The 23,088-nt window shown below is 49.7% G+C and overlaps 1 protein-coding gene across 5 annotated transcripts in view; it reads right to left on the reverse strand.

Moving 5' to 3' along the window:
* Nucleotides 1-217: 217 nt before the first annotated feature.
* Vash2 (vasohibin 2) overlaps nucleotides 218-23,088 on the reverse strand; it is a 31,723-nt gene continuing 8,852 nt past the window's right edge. For 3 of the 5 annotated variants that reach the window (XM_006497149.4, XM_006497150.4, XM_011238913.3), the window contains exons 3-10: nucleotides 22,976-23,064; nucleotides 19,501-19,557; nucleotides 18,775-18,849; nucleotides 12,670-13,051; nucleotides 11,186-11,301; nucleotides 7,641-7,697; nucleotides 6,867-6,929; nucleotides 318-2,828 (exon numbers count right to left, since the gene is read on the reverse strand). In XM_006497149.4, the coding sequence (XP_006497212.1) occupies nucleotides 2,756-2,828; nucleotides 6,867-6,929; nucleotides 7,641-7,697; nucleotides 11,186-11,301; nucleotides 12,670-13,051; nucleotides 18,775-18,849; nucleotides 19,501-19,557; nucleotides 22,976-23,064 (912 nt within the window). In that variant the 3' untranslated portion in view covers nucleotides 318-2,755. Of the gene's footprint in view, nucleotides 2,829-6,866; nucleotides 6,930-7,640; nucleotides 7,698-11,185; nucleotides 11,302-12,669; nucleotides 13,052-18,774; nucleotides 18,850-19,500; nucleotides 19,558-22,975; nucleotides 23,065-23,088 lie in introns of all 5 variants that reach the window. The other 2 variants (NR_027352.1, NM_144879.2) reach the window with 1 other exon arrangement.

Below are 23,088 nucleotides of genomic sequence, written 5' to 3' on the forward strand. Positions count from 1 at the left end.
ATTGAGTATCTGCTAGTTTTTAATCTTTTGTTTAAAAAAAAAAAGTTATAAGGCATAGAGTCCTTTGTACCTGTAAGCTGTAATACATTACTATAATAGTTCCACATTTGTTGGGCTTTGTGGTAAGTGTGCTGAGCTGCAGACGCTGGCCTGTCACCTCCCTCAGCTCTTTCATTACCTTTCAGTCATTATCAGAATGAGGCTAAGAGGCAAGTGATTGATGTACACGAAAATAGAGTAATATTTAACAAAGTCTGGAAGAGGAAACATAGTGGTCAATATGTTGAGTGGGACAAACAGAAACAAAACAAACATCGTGAAGTCCTTCAGTTTCCAGAACGGTTTTATTACAGTTCCATGCTGTGTGGACACATGATGAGAGAGAGTCGTCGAGCCTGAAGCATGCACTTGTGGTGTTCTGTAGAATACCATCAAGTCTTCACATACTTAGAAAAATACCCACCAAAACAATTATGGTTCTTCAGAAAGATTTTTTAAAAATGTATTGGCCAGATCAAAGTCTAAGAGAATAAACAAGAATCTGAAGTGTATGTCAAAAAAACTGTACAAGGTTGTACATAAAAGTCTAGCCTAGGAAAGCCTTGTATAGTGAGCTGGAGGGCTGCAAAGGCTTCCCTTTGCTTACCCATGTCTGCTGAGGACATCCATGAAACAGCTGACTCAAGGAAAGGGGTGTGCTCACGGCTCCCACGTGTGCAGAAAACACCCAGGCCACCTCTCACAACCAATAGCAGTCAGCTTGAAACTTGTCAGCTCAGGGCATCTTGTCATGGTGCATAGGATAATTGTTCCTGTCAAGTCAGTTTTCATCTTCATCACAGCCAGGCTGAAAGGTCAGTCTGAGAGGTCAGACGTGCTGCATTCATTTTTGCCGCCTTTTTATCCCAATAAACTATTGCATTAGAATGTAGGTGTTTCGGGGCTTCCTTCTGGTTTTTTGGGAGTTAGTTTAACTACAGGCAGTAAAATTGAGTGACAAAGACAAACATTTTTAGATGTTTCTGTGACTAACTCTGCCTTGAAAAATGAACCTAAAAATCAGAAAGTAGTTGTGGGAGAGATTACAAGGGCAGTGTCACAGCCAGCTGCTCTTCTTTCCCTTGCCACACAACAAGGTTGTCCCGCTGTTTGGCGCTCTGTTCCTGGGAGCTGTCCTTGAACACAGGCAGTTGCAGGCACTTTGCCCGGTGGCTTTAGTTTAACAGATTGCTCCTTGGAACATTTAAATGCACACTGCCCTGAGGCTGACAACAGGTAGCAGCTCGTGAGGACATGTGGAGGCCCCATAACTCACTTTGAACTCCAGTCATAGGATTCTTGAAGAAAGCCATTGAGTTCAGAATTTGAAGTTTACACTCGGTTTTAGTTTCCGGGTCCTGACCGCTAAAGGACACTAAGCTTTTCCAAGAAAACGACTTTTCATTAATAATACTGGTTTAAGGGTGGAGTGAGGTTTTGCCCTCCATATGGCCCTAGGTTTCCTGGCAAAGACTCCATAAGCAGACGGTTGACTTGGAGCTCTGCCGCAGTCACAGCCAGAGGGTGGCATGCTGAGCTCTCGGGGCTAGCAATCCAGCTGAAGCCGGTCCTCTGTCCTGAGTTGGCATGGTGACTGCACTAAGATCAATGACTTGAAACTGTGTTTCCTTCTCCATGGTCTGCAAGCAGAAGCTGCGCTGCAGTCGCCACAGGCAGGCGGGCTGTGCTTCAGGGCCTGGGTGACACGGCGGCACGGGTGACACTGACACGGCGGCACGACACTGTGCTGGAACGCTTTCCCTTCACGACAGGCTCGATCCACGAGGTCCTGGTTTCCCCCAGCACCTCCTGATGCCGTGACGTAGTACCTAAAGACAAGCCCCTGGGAAACAGTCCACCATCATGTTTGCCTTCATGTGAGACAGCAGAACACATTAACAACAAGGAGCCACTAGGAACCGAGGCTGTCTGGGACGTCTCAGCACTGCTGCGTTTTTTTGGGAGCAGATGATCTCTTGTGCCTTTTGCTTGCCTCAGAAAAGGCTTAAATGTCAGCAACTGCATGGACCCGAGCTCCTCAGCGTGCTTGTTAGAAGGAAACCTGTCGGCAGATGCTTTAAGAAAAGTGACGCCAACATCCCAAAGCGGATTATATTCCCTTATTGCCAGAATTTGAGTGCTTCTAAAGCATTTGCATATAACAACTTAAATCTCATCTCACATGTGAACCAGAAAAAAAAACAAAAAAACCCCCACCAAACCATCGAGATCCCTATAGGAAACAATACAAATAGAATATAAAAAACTCATTAAGATTGCATATCTGATGCCAAAATGTTGAGGTAATATCAACTGCTTAAAAAAAACCCACCCATCTTTGCTTGTTATTGCTGAGGAGACAGTAATACTGGCTGAGTTGCCTGCTGTACCAAAAAGTGGGAGGAACTCCATAAACGGTTTCTAGAGCTGAGGCATAATGTCCAAAGCAAGCAGAAGAGTCGGCAAATGGAGAAAAGTAGAAAACTGCAGTCAGCATTGTTCTTAGGATCCTGAGTGAGGGAGTCAGTCAACCCAGGGCTTTGCCCATCACTTCAGCCCAGTCATGCCTGCTGCCCGGTGAGTTTTCAAAACCCACTCAGATTCCATCTCCAGGTAAATCCTTCAAAATCAAAACTCCACAAGTTGCAGTTCCTCCTGAAGCTGCTGGGTAAAGTGCAGAGAAGAGCACCATAGAAGCCTGGCCGGCCTGGCTCGGCTAGATCCGGATCTGATAGCCCACTTCGTTCAGAGTGCCGAGGTCAGCCACCTTCTTCTCGGTCAGAGCAGGCCTAAGGGGAAAGGCAGAAGGATGCTAGAGAGGGACCACCATAGAGGAACGAAGCTCTGCAAGGGCCTGCAGTGTGGCTAGCTAACCCTTCCAGGACCTGCCTGCAAGGGCCTGCAGTGTGGTTAGCTAACCCTTCCAGGACCTGCCTGCAAGGGCCTGCAGTGTGGCTAGCTAACCCTCCCAGGACCTGCCTGCTCCCCGCACCGCACTCTAGGCTCCCGAGTGAGTCTCCATCGACCTTGACAGGTTCTAAGGAAAGGCTTTCAGTGAAGAAATTTAAAAGCATCTCTGGGATCGAAGGAGTCTCTAAGCCTGAACTTAGTCACACTAACGTTGTAAAACTAAAACAAAACACCTTGAAAACAGCAAAATTAAGCAGGCTCTTGCTTTTTTGAGACAGGGTTTCACTGTTTCCCAGGGTGGCCTTGAACTTTGCATCCTCCCGCCTGAGTCTCCCATGTTCGGATATTATAGGTGCATAGCACTAAGTTCAGGGCTACAATTTTTGAAACCCAGTACCTCTCAGGCCCTAACAAGTTACATATAATACAGGACTAAGCCAAATTCTTTTGGCAACAGTGAGCCCAGGGGTCACGAGACTAGGTTTTGGTGGGCATTCAGTTACCCCTGAGAGATGTTCACACTGTAGGCTTGAATGTGTAGAATCAAGGTGTGTTGCCCACTGTGATGGCACACGCCTTAATCCCAGCACTCAGGAGGCAGAAGCAGGTTGAGCTCTGAGTTTGAGGCCAGCCTTATCTACAGAGTATGTTCTAAGACAGCCACAGCTATGTAGAGAAATCCTGCCTCAAAAATAAATAAATAAATAAAAATGGAGGTGTGCCTTTCAGAAATCGCTGAAACCTCACGCCCCAGCATAAAACCACCCAGAGCAAAGCATCTTTGCTAAGAAACTCCTAAAGCACGTGCCAGCAAGTTGCCTAAGCACTGTAGGGCACCAGTGAAGGCACTGGCAGCTTTCCAGGATGACACTGTGTAAGCCTCTGACAGCTTCCAATATCTGATGAACCCCTTATCAGCGTGGGTCAACATGAGCGAGACTGTAAGTGGGATTTAGGATGCTGGTGAGTTCTACTTCAGGAGTTCTGTCATCTTCACAAGAGCATCAAAGATGTCTTTAAATGACATCCAATGACACTATCTTAAGTGCTAAAAAGTGAAAATTCAGGTATAAGAAAGTTCTTAAACCTTTGAAAGATTTCTCTCTAGCGAATTGTTTCCTCTTGACAGGAAAGTAGTCCAGCTCTCTCAACTGCAAATGAACAGCAGACTTCGTAGCTCAGCAACCTGTCTAAGAAGGGCTTGACCACCCTAAAACACTTTACTCTCCTGTGGTAGGCAAGCACTGGGCCACTGAGCTCTCCCCAGCTCCCTTTTCATTTTATATTGGAGATGAAATCTCAGTTACCAGGCAGCCTTGAACTTGGAATCCTCCTGCCTCTCAAGTAGCCACTAAGAGATTCTGACATCTTGATCTATGATCATTCTCTATGAAACAACTTCACAGTGGTCACTAAAACTTGCTACTTGACCCCACTAAAGAACTTGTATCGTAGTCTCCTGTGGGTGGTGGCACCACGTTTGTGTGTCTTCTCATGGTTCCTGGGATGCCCACAGTGATGTATGGATGTATGTGGATGCACACACACTTCGCTCAGCCGTGTCAGTGAGCTCAAGGCCTTGAGGGTGATGGTGCTGTGGTCCAATCATGCCCTAGATAGAGATCAGCTACTTTAAACAGGACCACTGCCTACAAACCTGGAGTGGCTTCTAGGACCCACCTTGGGGACCCTTTGTAGGTTAATAGCCAAAAGGAAAGTGAAAGCAAAAGAAGAAAAGGAAACAAGGCAGGAAAGAAGAAAAAGTCAGCCTTTAGAGAAGCCGACTCCAGTGAAGAGCTGGCCTTCCCTTTTATTTTCCTGTAGATGTTCTTGTGAGGATGTGTGTGGAGGTATGTGTCCAAGTGTGTCCATTGCATGTGGAGGCCAGCGGCCGGCCTGTTATCTTCCTTACTTCACCTAAGTTAATTTTATTTTCTTGAGATGGAATCTCTCACTCGACTTTCAGCTTGTAGAATGAGGCTTCCAGAAAGCCTCACATCACCCTGTCTCCCTCGCCCCACATAGTGGGCTTACCGTGTGTGTGCTGCCATACCTGGCTTGTTACGTGGTTCCAGGATCTGAACTCAGGGACCTCAAGCTTGTGTAACAAGCAGTCAACTGAGCCCTTCTTTTCTACTGATTGCCTCAATATAGTCTAAACTGACTCAAGTGATCTTCCTGGCTCCCACCTCTCAAGTAACTGGAAAAATGGACGCACTAGCAGTCAGGTTCCCCTGGATTCTCTAACCTGCTCTCGAGCTAACCCCACTCAAAAGGCTCTGTGGACAACCATCAGAAAAGAGCTACAGGGAATTGACTCCCAGAGTTGGGAAGACGTTGGTTTAAGTTGACAGCGGCTTTGAAAACAGACCCCAATCTCCTTGCCCACGTTCCTCTAAGAACTCCTGGTGGGTAGAGTTGAGAGGTAAAAAACTTGACTGTTCTTTGTAGAAGGTGCTCCTGACATTAGGGGGAGGGAGACTACAGCTCAGTCATTAAAGGCACTTGTCACCAAGCATGACCCACATGGAAGGTAAGAACATACAGGTTGTCCTCTGCCCCTCACATGTATGGTGTTCTTACACACATAAATGTAGTGATAATAATAAGATCAAAACACTCCGAGGGAGCAGAGACACGCCCCTGGGAGAGGGGAAGGCTGTCTCCCTTTAGAAACTTGATCTTAATTGAGGCTGGTGAAGTCACTCTTACCATTCCACTCAGCTGAATGTTGTGTCAACCCAGTGACACAGATGTTCCTAAAGGGATTATTTAGGCAAGTGCAAAGACAGAGAGGAATGTGGAGCTAGAAGTGGCTCCAGATGTGAGCAGAGGGTAGCGTAAGCCCCTAGAACCATATATGGGACCCAGCTGACAGCCTCGAGCCAACTGTGGTTATTTTCCTCCCTGAGCACTCAGCAGATTTAGAAACAGCTTGCTGGCCTTAGGTAAAGAGATAACAGCATGACAATGGCATCCAAGAGACTTTCCTGATGCAGACCAGCTCATTGAACCCAGTGTCTGAAGCCACCGGGGCATGATCAAAGTTGTCTCTTTTAAAAAGCAAGACTAGCTGGCTGGACCAAAGCCTGCCTGAAGGAGGCTATGGGCAGAAGAGCCTTTTGTTGACCTATGTCTGGGAGCCAGCAGTGCTGGTCTAGCTTCTGATGCTGGTCTAGCTTGTGTTATGGCAAATATATGCGTCAGCAGGAGTCAGCTTGGAGTGTCCATGTCTCCTGTGGTTCCTGCTCTCCAGTTTTTCTTTTACTTGTGTTTTCTGTCATCCTTCCCTCTCCTGCATGGCAGCATGAGTCCTTTCTTCCCTAATCCTGTCCCATAGGAAGCAGGGTATATGAGGAACCGGGGAGACTGTCCCCTACCCGCTCACCTCAGTCCACTTTAAACAGAAGCCTCCTAGATACCCTTTGAGGCCCCTCCTAATCTCAAATGCAGATAGAGAGCAAAGTGGCCAGGATTCCTGATTTGGAGAAGAGCGTGGTAATGAGCTCTGCAGCACTCTCCTCGCGTCCCCACAAGTGCAGGGCTCTGGATGGCCACACTGTTCCAAGGCTACCTGACTTACAGGTCGATCCCTTCTCCACACTCCCCACTGGAAAGAGTTAATGAGGGGCTCCTGGGAACCTGCTCAGCCAGGGAAAAGGGCTATGGAGATGGGCCTGAGTCTGAGGGCCTAGGGAGTTGAGTACAGCCACCCCACCTTTTTTTTTGAGTTTAAAATATATTGGCCTATGACTGCCCCGCAGGAGCTACAATAGACCTGGGGGGGGGGCAGTAATGGGAAGGGGATGGAAGGGAAACCACTTGGGGACCCAGATCCTCCTGGTCCTTCTTTCCACTCCCAGGACACTCTAGTGTGAGGAGGGGTGGGGCCCTGGCACCCACAGCTTCGAACTCACAACTGTCTAACAGCTGTCTTCCTTGGATGCAGAAGAAGGTGCTGGTGTGGCCGATTGTCTTGGCTGCATGACAAAGTGGTAGAGATTAGGGTCTGGGGCAAGGAAAGTCAATCTCTTTCTGCCTCCCTGGAGAGAGACTCAGAGGCACCTCCCAGGCCTGAGCATAGGGACCAGTCATGGTTGCTGGGATTTGAACTCAGGACCTTCGGAAGAGCAGTCAGTGCTCTTACCCGCTGAGCCATCTCTCCAGCCCTGGCTTTCAACACTTTCATCTTGCCATGTTGGTTGTTAGTGTAAACACTTTGCCTTGGTTCATAAAGCCCAGTGGGGGTGGGTCTGCTGCTGAATAGCTTTGGGGAGCTCAAGTTGTGGTCCCCACCCAACAGCAGAACTGAGGGCTTGTCAAAAATAAAAACTCAGATTCCCGTCCCAAAGCTGCTGGTTCAGAAGCTCTAGGGAAGGCTGGTTACCCCCATTCTGATTTGGAGCAAGGCCCCTCTGAGATCCAGGAGCCACCTGTCAGTGAGGCCCCCAGCCTGGGGTTGCAGCCCTCAGTCTGCTACCCTGGCTGTCTTTTCCAGACAGCATGGCTTCCTTCCCCTGGCACAAGGCCACGGGAGTCACAAACCATCAGCCTCTCTGCTTGTTTGTCTACCTGGAGCCTCTCTAGCCCCTCCCTGCCCCTAAGCCCACACTGTAGCAAGCCACCCCTCTGTCCCTGGCTGCCCCAAAACCTTGCTTCCTGAATTCACCACTTTCTTTTTGAACCTTCACCTCTTGGCCCCGGTTATTTCCACCTGGCCGTCAACGACAGTGTAGTTCTCTTCAATTCTGCAAGGAAAAAGCCCAGAGGGAGTACACTATGTTCTAAAAACTACTTCAAGAAATCTACTCTATTTCTGCTCCTCTTCAAAGTAAGGAAACCAGGGCCCAAGGAAATGGTTTGCCCAAAGCCACCATCCTGGTTCACTGGGTCTCAGCTTAGGGCTCACCCTGTGTGCTGTCCTCCTGGCTTCCCCCATCACTCTCCTTTTCACGGGCTTAACCCTGTCATGCCCTGTCACGCTGCTCCAAAGATCCCCAGAGTCCCCAGTATCTTCCACCCCTCCCTCGAACCTCCTCAGGATCAGCCCCTCCCCCAGCCTCACTGCCCATGCTGTTTTTGAGGTGACACTTTTGCCACTGGACCACGAGTCCTCACCTTGACCCCGCCTAGAGCTCCCATCATGGGGGTGAAAAGAACCATGGGGCATAAAAGCAGGAGGGTGACAAAGTGAACCCCCCCTCTTCTTGAAGACCACCCTTCCTGCCTTAGGGGACACTACCTGTCCCCATCCTTTCTCCTCACTCCCAGGCTCTCCCATGCACCAGGTGGGTAGAGAGGTCAGTGGGTTCCCCAGAGCAGGGCTGTTGAGGTTTGGTCTTTTGCTTTGTATGTATGGTTGCCCCCAGGGATGAGAGAATTCCCACGTATACCCAAGTAACACTTAACCCTGCCCCCCAAGTTATCCCCGATTGATGAATAAAGATGCCTACAACCTATAGCTGGGCAGAATTGAGATAGGTGGAGCATTTGGTTCCCAAGCTTGGGGCTAGAGGAAAACCATGAGGAAGAGAACCAGGAGAGAGAAGGAGAGAGGAAGACGCCATGGGGCAAGGGATCGTAAGAACAGTTCACGTGGGCGAGCCACTGGAGTTAAGAGCAGCCCATGTGGAACGAGCCATAACTCGGGGTTACTGATAGGGAGGTAAAATAATATGAATCTCCCTCTTAGCCATCCCTTCCTCATCTCCTAGTTGGTCTCTGCTTTCTCTGGCCTCCCCAGAGCTACTCATTGCTTTCTTCTTTCCTCACCAATGAGTCACTGTTTGAACTGCCACTTCTGGGTAGGAGCCTTCAATTTTAAAGCTGTCATTAAGCCTTGGGTCTCTACTATCAGCACTTTCTAGAACATTCCTCCTGGGAGCCTGAGAAGCACCTCAGAGCCTGCAGTTTCAACTCATACTTTCCCCTGCCTCTACATCAAACCATCATCGTCAGACTCCTGACCATCCTGATTGCCACTCTGCCATGTCCCCTCAGTCACTCACTTTTACTGGTTAAGAACTTGCCAATCCTCTGCCAACACTAACTTTCCATGGGTCCAGGGACTCCAACCAGTGACCTGCCCATGGCTGTCATTCTATGCAGAGATCACTGCCCCAGAGAAGCACAGTTCCTGTGTACTGGCCCCAGTTCTTTGGGGAAGAGCATCCTCTGTGGGCAGTTCAACCCCTACTGCTCATGGGAGCTTCAGAGGAATTAATGACTGTTACCTTCATGGACAATAGATCAAAAGACAGGTTTCCCTTTCTGCTGCTGGGTCTGTGTCACTGACCTGTCAGGAAGGGTTTCTCTGTTCACAGTTCTGAGACAGCAGCACAGCTGGAATGGATGACTGAGTCGAGAGAGCTTGGGCTCAGTGAGGATGGGTGTCAAGGTCAGAGGGTAACATGGTGAGTGTGGGTGTCAAGGTCAGAGGGTGACATGGTGAGGATGGGTGTCAAGGTCAGAGGATGACATGGTGAGTGTGGGTGTCAAGGTCAGAGGGTGACATGGTGAGTGTGGGTGTCAAGGTCAGAGGGTGACATGGTGAGTGTGGGTGTCAAGGTCAGAGATGACATGGTGAGGATGGGTGTCAAGGTCAGAGGATGACATGGTGAGTGTGGGTGTCAAGGTCAGAGGGTGACATGGTGAGTGTGGGTGTCAAGGTCAGAGATGACATGGTGAGGATGGGTGTCGAGGTCAGAGGATGACATGGTGAGTGTGGGTGTCAAGGTCAGAGGGTGACATGGTGAGGGTGGGTGTCAAGGTCAGAGGGTGACATGGTGAGTGTGGGTGTCAAGGTCAGAGATGACATGGTGAGGATGGGTGTCAAGATCAGAGGGTGACATGCTGAGGATGGGTGTCAAGGCCAGAGGGTGACATGGTGAATGTGGGTGTCAAGGTCAGAGGGTGACATGGTGAGTGTGGGTGTCAAGGTCAGAGATGATGTGGTGAATGTGGGTGACAAGGTCAGAGGATGACATGGTGAGGATGGGTTTCAAGGTCAGAGGGTGACATGGTAAAGATGGGTGTTACAGTCAGAGACAGGCATTGAGGGCCAAACTTCGGGCCAGACATGGAAGGTGAGAAGCCATTGGCCTGTCTAAGAAAATGGCCATATGCTGGAACATCACATCTCAACCTTTCTTGCCTTAGAAGTCCTGGACTCCTTCTTCCCACTCCTGGATGCCTGTCATTTTAGCAAGTTTCTGCTAGCTGTCCGTGCTAAACCTGGGGTTGGGGGGTGGGACAGTGGGATGTGGAGTGACAAGCAAGAGCCTTCTTTGAAACACTTTGTCCTACCCTGTCATCCCCAAACAGAAGCACCTTCTTCCCGTCACCTCCCTAGAGTCTAGGGAGCTGTACTGGTGCCCTTTCTAACCAGCTACAGGCCTCTGGACCAAGACAACAAACTCTTTTTGTGTTCGGGTCTCCTCATCCAGAAGTGAACACAGCAGAACCTTCCCTTCATAGCCTACGGGATGAACATATTGATCAGAACATGCTTTTGTGAAAGTGAAGAAGCCACCATTAAGAAGCCACACCCACCGTGTGATCTAATTAGATATCTTCAACAGTATTGGGTGGAACCCTTCTTAGCCTCTTACAAGTGCATACTCTGGCTCCCTCGGGACCAGGGTTTGCTCGACCACATGGCTACCATGCACCTGAGCAGGGACTCAACCAAGACTTCTGTGTATTGCTCTAGTCCCCAGTATGCAATCGGCCACTTGCTGTGACAATCCCCACTGTCATTATTTTAGCAAGCAGTGACATTTTAGTGTTTATGTGACTATGGCCTCAGGACTTGCTATCTGGTCACCCCTGGTTACGCTGGGGACTCTCAGCAGTTCAACTGTCGTGTCTTATTTGAGTCAATTTGACCTAAGGAGGAGGCGCTGCAGCAGCGTCACCAGCCTATGGTTGTTAGACAAGGATGAAGAAGAGCCGGGAAGCATCTCTGGGCTATAACGGCTGGCAGCAACCATATCCTGCTGGGCACAGAGGAATGCAGGTCTCTGAAATTGACAAATTTGAACTCAGACCCAAGAGAGTTACAAAAACACCACAGTAGCTCCTAAGTAGCTAAGCTGATTCCAGATCCAGGCTTCCTAATTCTATTTCCAGTGTTCTTCCATTCTTAGGTCTTCCCTGGTTCAACTCATCCTCAGTAGAGTACTGCCTGACAGGCCAGGACACCCCTGCAAACTAGGAAAAAGAAAATGGCACTTACGATTTGTCTCGCCTGCCGAGCCTCCTTGGAGGGCTTGCTTGTCTCCTTCGTGGAGACAGGGACTTGCCCCGGCTTCTCACTTGGGTTGGAGAGTGGGCACTTGCAGGTTTCAAGATCTGAAGAAGACAGGAGTAATTAGCCACACCCATCTCTCACCTTCCCACAGCATAACACCCCAACTGCAGCCCGTCCAAAATGCATGTTCGACTCATTCTGCACTGGGAAAAGAGAAGGGTCACTTCCTGGAGAGTGGGATGGAGCAGCAGTCAGCTCCTTTTCTGTGGAGGGAGGGGAGCCAACCGCAGCCCCTCAGCCTCCAGGACTGACACGTTTCTCACCCTGGGAGGCAATGTCTCCTCTACAGCTCTCCAGAAACCAGCTGCTGCGGGCCCCACCTCCCACACTGAGTCGCAGAGTAGGCTTCAGATCACCACCCCATGTTCTGAAGAGTGAAGATAAGCCTGAATCAGAATAGTCACTTTCTCTTAGTGTCTCCACGGGCTCTGGAGGGACAGGGACAAGTGGGTGTGCTGCCACCACAGAGGTGAGCTGACAGAGGGAAGAGTGGATGATGAGACCATCTACCAAGCTCAAGGACTGTGAATGTCCCTCCTGTCTATTGTGACACCAGATGCCGAAGGTCTTGCAATTTAGGCTGCACAGATGAAGTGTGACTCTGAAATAGATCATAAGACAGGGTGACTGTCTCAGCTGCTTTCTTTGCAATATCTAAGATGGTTTCAGCTGTGGTTTGTGAAGCAACATTTGCCCCTCAGGGTCCTTATGGGAATCAGTTCCAGGATCCCAAAGGAACACACAAATCCATGGGTATTCAAGTCACTTATGTTTGCACGTGATCTGTACATATCCTCCTGTAGACTGAGTCACAACTCAAATGACCTGGAATGCCTGAAGCTTGATAGTTGTTCAACTCCATATTATTTAGGGAATAATAAGAAAAAAAAACTTTATATTTTCAGCAGAGCTGCAAGGTTTTTTCCCTATTGTCCTCGATCCACAGTTGGCTGAAACTGATGGTGCAAGAATCTACCAGCAAAGAGGGCAGACCAGCTCACATGCAAAGACTAACCGTCCAATCAAAGAGCCACAGACAGTGTGACTGTTAAATCCTGACTCTCAGTTTGATGGGACTGAGGATCTGTGGAGAAGACAGCTCTCTGAGCATGTCTGTGAGGAAGTTTCTCGGATGGGTGAACTGAGGTGGGAACCACAAACTAATGTGGGCAGTGCCATCCCATGGGCTAAAGCCGAACTGAATAAAAACCAGAAAGTGAGCCGAGCCCAGCAGTGGACACAGTTGCTCCAGGTTTCTAGCACTGGTCCTTCCCGTGATGGAGAGCACCCTTGAACTGGGATCAGCACCCTCCTCCCTCCCGTCAGGCCAGGGGTTTCCTCCTGGTGTACAGTAACCAATAGGGATGAGAAGGAAGCTCCCACACAGCAGGGGCTTGCCCTGAGCTCACCTTCATCCGCATGTCCCTGGCGTACTTCTCCAGCTCCTTCCTGATGTCAGCCCTCAGCATCTTGGAGACGTTGAGGACAAGTTGCTTCCACTCGATGGGCTGGAAGCTGTGCGGCTCGTGGGGGACGTACAGCCCGATCTTGACCTTCTTAACCGTGTGCAGGTATTTCTTATAGGAATCTTCGAAGTCAAAGACAAGGTCACTCAGAGTCCGAAAGGTCAGCGGCTTGTCCATCAGCTCAGCCCTTCGGCTCATGCCCAGTGAACCGTAGTAACCGTTGCAGTAAATCCCCAGCACGACATGGTGAAAGTAGTTTCCTGAGAAGTAGGTTTTAAAGCTGATAGGGAACCGCTCAATGGAAGGCTGCCCATTGGTGAGATAGCTGAGGCAAGTGGAGTCAAGGAAAAGAGTGGGGCCTTGAAGATTCAGAGTGATGGGCAGGGTGGCGCACGCCTTTAATCCCAGCCCTTGGGAGGCAGAGGTGGGTGGACCACTGTGAGTTCAAGGCCAGCCTGGTTTACAAATAGGGTTCCTGGACAGCCAGGGCTACACAGAGAAACCTTGTCTAAAACAAAAACAAAAACAAAAAACAAAACAACAAACAAACCACCAAGAATTCAGAGAGCGTGCCTTCCAGCATATGAAACTGCTGCTGTGGCCAGTGAGTCCATTCCCCTGTCTCCAGCAGCTTAGTATCTAACTTTCCCAGATGAATCCTGTACAAAGAAGTTGCTGGGTGTCTTTGAGTATCAACTCTCTGATGCATTACCAAAATCAGGTGAATATGGGATAAAGAGAAAATCTGCCATTTTCAAAAGCTAAACGAAAGCAAAACAAAACAATAACCAGGCACCTTTTCCTTTTCTGGCTTCTATAGGGCACTTGGAGCTACTTAAAGTGTTTTTACTTGTGTGTGTGTGTGTGTGTGTGTGTGTGTGCATGGTGTGGTGTGTATATATGAGTGTGTATATGTGTGTATGCATGCGTGTACATGGTGTGGTATATGTACATGTGTGTGCATGTGTGTATATGTATGTGTGTGTATGTGCATGCAAGGTGTGGTGTGGTGTGGTGTACATGAGTGTGGAGATCAGAGATCCACCTCCATGTTCCTCTGCTGTCCTTACTTCTCGAATCAGGGTCTCTTGTCCTGGAACTCAAACAGTGATACCCAGGGATCTTCCTGCCTCCACATCTCCAGCGCTGGGATCACTAGTGCAAGCCTCTAGGCCTGATACACACACACACACACACACACACACACACACACACACACACACACATATTCCCAGTTAATTCTCTCCCTGCCATTTGAGTTGCGTCTCAAGACATGAGCTCTTAGCTACTGCTCCAGGGCCATGCCTTCCTGTTGTCATGCTCCCAGCCATGATGGTTATGGGCTTACTCTATGAAACTGTGAGCCCCCAAATACTCTTTCTCCCCTAAGTTGCCTTGGTCAGAGTGTCTTACCACAGCCATAGAGAGTAGGGAAGAGCAGGGACCTTCAAATGGCTTTTACATGTACTAGGGAGCTATGCCACTCAGTGATAGGGGCTGCAGCCGAGTGGGGAAGCACTTGCCTTGCAAGCATGAGGCCCTAGGTTCAATCCTCAGTGCCACCAAAAAAGACAAAATGATACCCAAGCCCAGGGGCACAGGCCTGTAGTCCCAGGGGCTGGGAGGCTGGAGGAAGTTCAAGGCCAGCCTGGAATACATAGTAATAAGACGGTTTCAAAACCAAATAAAGTAATCATGTTAAAACATGTTACCAAACCAACCACCCCAGGTTGCTTGCTTGTGCTAACAGTAGCTTTTAGCTTCACTTCCAGTATCAAGTGTGTTTCTTCCAGGGCACCTGGGACCTTGACCAAACATCAGCGCAGTCCTCATTCCCTCATCCCGCAAGGCTGGCCACAGCAGCTGTTCCTCCCAAATACTTGCCATCATTCAGAAAAGAATGTTAAGATTCATGTGTCTGACGAGCATGGGAAAGTCTGCACACCCATTAGTTAGCAGTGTGCAAAGGGATCCTGAACTTGAGGTTGAAGTGAAAACGTGTAAGACAAAGGCTGGGGAGATGGCCTAGTCTGTAAAGATACCCAGAACCCAGGTTTACAATCCCAGGCTGGGATGGATGGATGGAGGAAGGGATGGAGATAGATAGATAGATAGATAGATAGATAGATAGATAGGGAGATAGATAGGGAGATAGATAGGGAGATAGACAGATAGACAGATAGATAGAGAGATAGATAAGAAGATGGATGGTGCCTGTGTAGCCCCATCTAAAGTTATCCCTGGCTTCATCAGACAGAAGGACAGGTGACTAGAAGTCAGCCAGACCTACCAGCTTCCCAATCCTTGTTTCCCAGGACAGTGGGAAGCTCTGGGAGATGCTGACTGTGACTGAATCACTCTTCCCAGGGGAAAAGCAGGACACCAGAGTGCTGACAGAGCAAAACTGTAAGTTTAGATGGAGGTCTGTGCCAAGAGTCCAGTTTCCCTGAGTTGAACACAACAGGGAGAAGCTCCTACACTTGTGACCCACATTCTTGTTCTCTGAAATGTCACATAGGTAAGAACAAAGTAAAATCAAGAGCCCTGACCCAGCGAGTTCCTAGATCTATTCTCTACAAGCCCCGATGTTCTAGATAATTCCGGGAACATGATGCTCAGATGTGTGACAATGTGCAAAGAACAAGGTGGCCCATACACCCCAGACCCATGCATCCCTGGTCCCACATTCTGTGCACCCATGTACCCTGATCCCACATACCCCAGACCCACATACCCCAGACCTACATACCCTAGACCCATATACCCCGGACCCACATACCTTGTGCCTACATACTCTAGTCCCATATACCCCACCCCTCACATACCCAAGACCCACAAACTATGGTCCACACACCCCAGGCCTACATAGCCCAGACCCACTCACCCTGGGCCTATATACCCTGCACACTCAGCAGGCGGCCAAAGCGGCTGAGTGTGCCTGCTGAAGGATAGGCCTGGCCTTGTGTCCTCCACAAGCCAGCAGCTCCCTAGCCACTGGTTTCCAGAAAGAGTCTCTGCCTATATCTGTGGCTACAAGACTGGAGCCCTGACCTTTCTATTACTCCCCAGCCTGTCCTCCTGCTGCACTCCCTAATGTGTGTTTTCCTCTTTGATGAGGAGCAAGAAGAAGATCTGAGAGAGGCTTCAGAAAGACTCAAGTTGCCGTCTTCCAATTGCTAAGGTACAGATGGACAGTCATGCTTCAGGTCAGACCCCCATGTGATCTGCAAGAAATGGAGAATCACAAAATCTCCATCCTGTGGAGAGGTCCAGTAGCATGTGGGTAGCCCTGGCTTTAATACCCACCCATATATACACAGAGTATACACATAACTAAACAAAAGACTATGAAAATCTGGGGCCGGAGGCGTAGCTCAGGTCAAGTGCTGGGCGAGCACAACCAAGGTGCTGAATCTGGTCCGGAGAACCTCAAAGAGCAAAAACAAAACCAAAAAGACACAAGAGGGGTTGAGGAGGTGGCTCAGTTGTTAAAGAACTCACTGTGCAGCCAGGCAGTGTGGCACACACCTTTAATCCCAGCACTCGGGAGGCAGAGGCAGGTGGATTTCTGAGTTCGAGGCCAGCCTGATCTACAAAGTGAGTTCCAGGACAGCCAGGACTACACAGAGAAACCCTGTCTCAAACCCCACCCCACCCCCCAAAAAAAAAAACCCTCACTGTGCAGCCAGGCAGTGGTGCACACAGCTTTAACCCTAGCATTCAGGAGGCAGAGGCAGATGGATCTCCGAGGGTCCAGGGGCTTGCCCAGCCAAGTCAGTCTAGCCAAACCAGGATGCACCGGGTTCAATGGGAGACCCCGTCTCAAAAAAGTCAGGTAGATGGTTGGGGAGGTATCTTAGTAGGTTAAAGCTCTTATTGCACACGCAAAGAACTGGAGTTCAATAGCAGGAACCTGCACAAAGCCAGGTATGGCAGATCACATCTGTAGCCCCATCAGTTCTGTAGGGTAGGGCGACAGGTAGGAAAGTCCCTGGAAGCCTAGAGGCCAGATAAGTTGCTGTACATAGCAATGGACAACAAAGAGACCGTCCTGTTTCAGACCATCTCCTTGTCCCATCTAACTCTGAAGCACCCCTTCCACTAATCCCTGTCTCCTCTCCTGGGTCTCAACCTACTTGAGTTCCCTAAAGTCTCTGTTCTGCTTGTTTTTACTGTCAACCTGACATAACGTAGAGCCACCTGGAACGAGGGAACCTCAACTGAAGAGTTGCCTCCGTCAGACTGGCCTGTGGCTGTGTCTCTGAGGAAATGTTATAACTGACTGATATGGAGGGCCCAGGCAATTACAGACTGCCCCATCTCTAGAGCAGGCGGTCTGGGCTATAGAAGCTAGCTTGCCGAGAACGAACCAGGGAACAAGCCAATAGGCAGCATTCCCCATGGTCTCTTCCCTGACTTCCTTCAGTGATAGATTCTGACCTGAAGCACTTGCAGAAATAAACCCTTTCCTCCCTAACTCGCTTTTGTCATGGCATCGTTCACAGCAACAGAAAACAAAGGCGAAGGCTCCTTCATGGGTTCTTTGTGTCCATCTCAGTCAAAGAATTTTGGGGTTCATCCTTGATCATTTTCTCTCCCTCTGAACTTGTCTCCCCAACATTCACGTCACTCAGTTTGTATTTCTGGCATAGATCTGCCCCTCAAAAGCCCCACACTTCAAATATCCCATCCTGAACAGCCCAGATTTCATGTTTTAAATCCACCCAGTGCATGTCTGAACTCACGCCCACAGCTGGAGCCTTCCTCTTAAGCCCTTCCCTTGGGCTGTGGCATCACCACTCAAGACAGGAATGGAGCGATCCACAGTCCTGCAGCCTGGACACCTGCAGCCCCTCCCCTCAGCCCTTACTGCTTCTGTCCCAGTGCAGGTCTGTACCAAAGCATGTCACAGCCCTGTCACCCTCGATTCTTCGAGTTCTTCTCCGTTTGTGCTTGACTCTCTGTCAACTCCTATGTCTGGCTGGCTTCCAAGTCCTGGCAGTTCTGGAAACTACCTCGTCCAACCCAGCCCCACGGCCAAGGTCATGGTCCAGGTGTCATCATTCCCTCCCCTAAGCACTCACAGTGGGCTCTGCAGATCCAGCCCAGCTGCCTCCAACACGTCCTGACTGTCCTTCAGAAAGCTACTGTATGTGAAGTAGCCAGGATGAGAACGCAGCTGTCTTCAGCTTCAGAGCTTTCTGAAGGCCACTTAGCACAGCATTCAAGATGCCAACAGCTTTTGTCTGGGGCCGAATATTAGCCCAACACCTTGTTCTGCTTCCTGCTTCCATGACTATGGTCCCCCCAGCCAACTACCACAAGAAGACCCAGCATTTCTCCCGCTCTGCTCTCAGGTGGCGCTCAATTGCCATCACCATCAGTCAGGGTCATCACAGCTTTTCTGGACCAATTCCTCTCCAGGCAAAGAGCCAAGAATGCAGTGAAAATAACTGAGCATTAGAGAACAGACTCCTGTCCCCAGATTCCATCACGACACACTGCCAGACCCCCGTGTCCCCAAATTCCATCACGACACACTGCCAGACCCTTGTGTCCCCAGATTCCACCACGACACAGTACCAGCCCCTTGTGTCCCCAGATTCCACCACGACACACTGCCAGACCCTTGTGTCCCCAGATTCCACCACGACACACTGGCAACACTGCTCTTCTCTGCAACTCGCTCTCAGTGTCCCCCAGTGATGGATCTGGATATTCGCCCTCTTGGCCTTAACTCCGTTTAAGTGTCTTACTTATGACAGTGTCATATTAATGCAAGAAAAGTCACACAGGCACTCTCCAAAGTCCCTCTGAATTTGAATTCTCCCGTGACTGCTGAATCTACAGTCACTAGCCTGACATCTGTCTGGCAGCACCACAGATAACTGGTTAGATGAAGCTGATCCAAAGAGCCAAACCTTGGGTGTGTTCAACTCCAGCCAGGTCAAATTAAGAAAGGATCTGACATTTTTCTCCAAGGACATCAAAGACACAACTAACTCCAGAACAGGGTCACAAAGGGACAACGCAAAGCTTAGAGGATACATGCCCAGGATGACTGCCTCCAGGCATTTGATAGGCAAGGATTCTCGGGTCATCTCCTTCGCTGTCTCCATTAACCTGTAAGACAGAGCACAACAGATCATCTCAGAACTTCGGCAGTTATGCGGTCAGTTTGGCTGTCTGTCAATCCATCAGTCTGTCTGCATGCCCACCTCCACACTAGGCACCATGCAGGGATCTAGAGAGAAAGGGAACAATTCTCTCCCTAGAAAGAACCCAAAGCACACGTGCCCCTGACAGAGCCAAGGTCCTCGAGCCTGCACCCTCCCCCCCAGCTACCTCAGAGGAGGTGGTGTGAGCACCGCTCAGCATGGAAACAGGGACTTACAGGATTGCAGGCCCTCTGCTGTCCTGAAAGTGAGTCTGGTTCATTTTTGAGTCACGGTCTCTCTATTTAGCCCCTGGCTGTTCTGGAACTTTTAATGTAAACCAGGCTGGCCTCAAACTCAGAGATCTACCTGCCTCTCAAGTGCTGGGATTAAAGCTGTATGTCACCACACCTGGCCTGAGAGTCAGTCTTGACCACTAAATTTAGCTGCCAAAAGCGACTAGTCCTCAGTCCCGTCTACACAGGCCCTGACGTACCTCCACCTCCACCCTCAGACTAGAATTCTGGAGCCCTAGGACACAGGGACAGATTGGGAGAGGGTGCTGGAGGCTCAGTGGTAGGAGAGAAGCCATGTGGTCCTCAGATCATGTGCCACTTACCCGCTCAGAGGTCGCATTTTCCTGATTTCAAAGAACTGGGTCCCTGTGTGGTTGTATCTGTGCGAAACATGTAAAGGAAAAAGACGGAAACTCCAGAGTCCTGGTTGTCCAGCAAAGCCACAGATTCCCATCTCTCCGTGGGTTAAAGTATGGCTTTCCTGGCCAGTGGCCAGGGGGGAGCCAACAGCCCCTGCTCCCCACTGTGCAGCCTAGAAAGACAGCTCCTAAACCAAAGCTGAGGTTCACCTTTGACGTTCGTTCGTAGCACTTCATAGCGGGCTACCCTGTGCTACGCTTGTTTGACTGCATGTCTTAAGTCACATGCTAGGCCAGAAGCTCTTGAGAGCTGAGACTTTTCTTTTATCATCTTTGGATCCCTCATAAAGCCTGAAGGAAGCTCAAAAGACCCGGGTTAGCAGGTCTTATTAAATATATGGGAGTAAGAAAATGCATTCAGTGATGAGTGGGCAGCTTAGTGGACAAACAAAGGAGAGGATGGACAGAAAGGAAAGAAAAAGTAAACGGACAGGAGGACAGATGGCAAGATGGAGGGGAGATAAGTAAGTGGATGGACAGACGGATGGGTGGATGGATGGATGATAGGAGAAAGGTAAGTGAATAGGTGGGTGGACAAAAGTATGGTTAGATGTGTGTGTGTTTGTATGTGTGTGTTTGTGTCTTTGTGTACGTGGGTGAGGGTGTGTTTGTGTCTTTGTATATGTGTGTGTTTGTGTCTTTGTATATGTGTGTATCTGTGTGTATTTGTGTGTGTGTGTGTGTGTGTGTGTGTGTGTGTGTGTGTGTGTAGTATGTACGTATGTATTCTGACCACTGTATCAGTCTATGGAAGAAAAGATGGAAGAGTGGAGGAATGGCAGTTATTTATTCAACAGCACATAGAACTTAAGAAAATGTCCCCCATCTCATGACTAGACGCACACCTGACATCACTAAGCAGATGGCACCGCCTTCCACACCCTGTTCTGATCGACTGCCCGGCTCTCCGGAGCTAGCAAGCCTGGTCCACCAACGACCTACTCCTGTCATGCTTTCTGAGACACAATGTTGATTTTTTTTTAAGCTTAAAGAAACTTGATTTATATGTTTTTTTCTTCTGCCTCAAGTAAAATCCTATTTGTACAGAGCCTGTGTTGGGAGGCTGTGGATGACTAATGAATTGCTCCCCTAGAGCACCGTGTCCAGTCAGATACACAGGGATCACTCCCTATGTGTCCCCGTGACGCAAGCAGCCTCATACTGCCGGAGAGGAACAAGGTCCCCTCCAGGTTGAGGTCACAGATGAAGAGCCAGGTGACAGCCACAGCGCATGACTTCTGCCCCACTTCAGGGACTAGGTAGCTAGGCCAGAGGCGAGTCTAGGTAGCTGCCCTGAGCCATGGTTAGAGCAGCGTAGGCCTGCTGAACATTTCTAAAACTAAGATATTAAAAAATCTTAGTGGTAAAAGAAAAGACAAGAGAGGGCTCTTATTTGTAAAGTGGTGCTTTTTTTACTTTATCGAAGATTTTGCTCAAACAGTGGGGTTCCCTGTATATCTGAAGCAGGATTCAGTTTCTACAAAGTAAGATTAATCCACACTTAAGTTGTGAAAGGTTGTCTAGCTATGTACTCCAAGTTTCTTGTGGCTAATAGCTGGGCTCCTGGAGGTTTCTCTCCAGCCTTCCCTGTATGAAGCACAGAGCTCCTGGGCAGGTGCCCCATGCTAGCAAAGCCATGGCCTCTCTTTCCAGACACACAGGAAGACTAGCTTTCCAGTTCACTGCCTCTTGACCTCTGTTCCAGGGGAAGGCAGGGTCAGACCCATCAAAACCCCTGACAGCTGAATGCACCTGTCGTTAGGAATGGCCCCTAGCAACCCCTATATGCTGCCACTGGCGTCCAGGACAAGACACCCAGACCGAGGGTCTGAAGGAAGAGTTTCTACTCTGCCTCCACTGATGATGGCTCCCAAGACCTAAGGACCTGATCCCTGGTCCCCTTATGCTTTCTACTGCCTACACTATCGACAGTAATCTAGGCTGACAGCCTTCGTTAATGTGTCAGATAAAAGGTAAGGAGGGGGCCCTTCAAGAGCCGTGATGACTGAGCTGAGTTTGTGTGGCAGGTTTTATATCAGTGTGAGAAAATGATATGCAAAACACATGCAAATTTGTCCCTACTGATGAAGCCCATGCCGGCTCATTCTCCCTGGGAAGGCCTCGTCCTAGATAGAAGTGAGAGCCGTTCTAACTTTAGGTCACTGGGAATGTTTGGTGATAGTGACAACTGAAAGAAGCTCCGCTCTTGGAGCCCAGGTCTGTTTGGGAAGCTGTTTGTGTCCCTCAACCACCAGCAGCAAACCATGTGGAGTCTCGGTTTGGAGAAAAGAAGCAATACCCAATAACTCTGGTGGGACCTTGTCCTGCCAGCCTCTCTCTGGAGGGAGCTACCATCTCCCACGGAGACAGCTGGACTCCATGGAGAGGATGCCACACAGGAAAGCGGACTTATGGGGCAGAAACTGAGACGCTAATAAAGTATTCGATCTTAATGAGCAGAGCAGGTGCTGTCTCCAGGGTGCTAGGCAGCCCTGTGGAGGTGCTGTTGTCTGGTCCCTTCAGGAGACAGAGTTGTTCTTTCCTGCAGCAGAGAATGGGGGAACACAGGCACCATGCTTCCTTCAGTACTCTCATCCTCGAGGCTGGGGAGAAGCAAGCAGAAAGCAAGCCAACAAGCCTGGGCCTCTCCATGCAGGCAACCCAAGCCCAAGCCCCTGAGAGGACACTGGAGAGGGTCCCCATCTTACTCCTGTGCTGGAAAACACCAGAAGCCATGTGCGGCCATTACCTCGGCCCCTTCGTCCCTACAGTGCTGCTTCTGAGGGACCTGCAGAACGGAACTAACCAACCCTGACTGTAAACCACTCGAGGGCACCGAGGCAAACAGAAAAGCTCATCTGACGAACCCTCTGGCTCCTCAGTAGCTCTTTCAGTTCGAGCTGAAGCAGGGTCCCACCGCAGAGGCCCTCCCAACCGTGCACATACAACTGGGACGAAGTCACCTACCTGGCTTGCTGGGATCGTGAGAGATCAGGAATGTGTTAAAGCAAGTGAGAGATGGAAGAGAGGGAAGGTCAGAAGAGGAGAAGATGTCAATCATGTAGAAAAGGAAGGACAGAACAAAGAGGTGGAGAAAATGGATGGATGCAAAGAAAGGGTGTCGGGGAGGCAGGGCCAGGGATGGAGAAAGAGAAGTCACGGCCTGAAGGCAGACCATCTTCACCTCTAAGGGACAAGCCCTGGCCGTTCTGGTCGCTGCTATCACGGGCTATAAGCTCTTACCTAAGGGTGCTCTCCAGCACCTGTGCTCACCAGCCTTAGAGCTTTGGATGACCAAAGGCAACAGACATGCTGCCAAGCTTGCCATCACCATGACCATCCCTTGTCTGGGGTGCTCAGCCCCTGGCTGGAAGGATACTGTAGAGTCTTCATGTAATTCTGGATGGCCTGGAGCCAGTCTGGGATCGTCATGGACAACCTGTAGTTTGGGACCTGGGGAATTGAAGGCTACAGAGAGACAGAGAGAGGGGA

This window comes from Mus musculus, chromosome 1, assembly GCF_000001635.26.
Source record: "Mus musculus strain C57BL/6J chromosome 1, GRCm38.p6 C57BL/6J".
In the NCBI taxonomy this organism is placed as follows: Eukaryota; Metazoa; Chordata; class Mammalia; order Rodentia; family Muridae; genus Mus; species Mus musculus.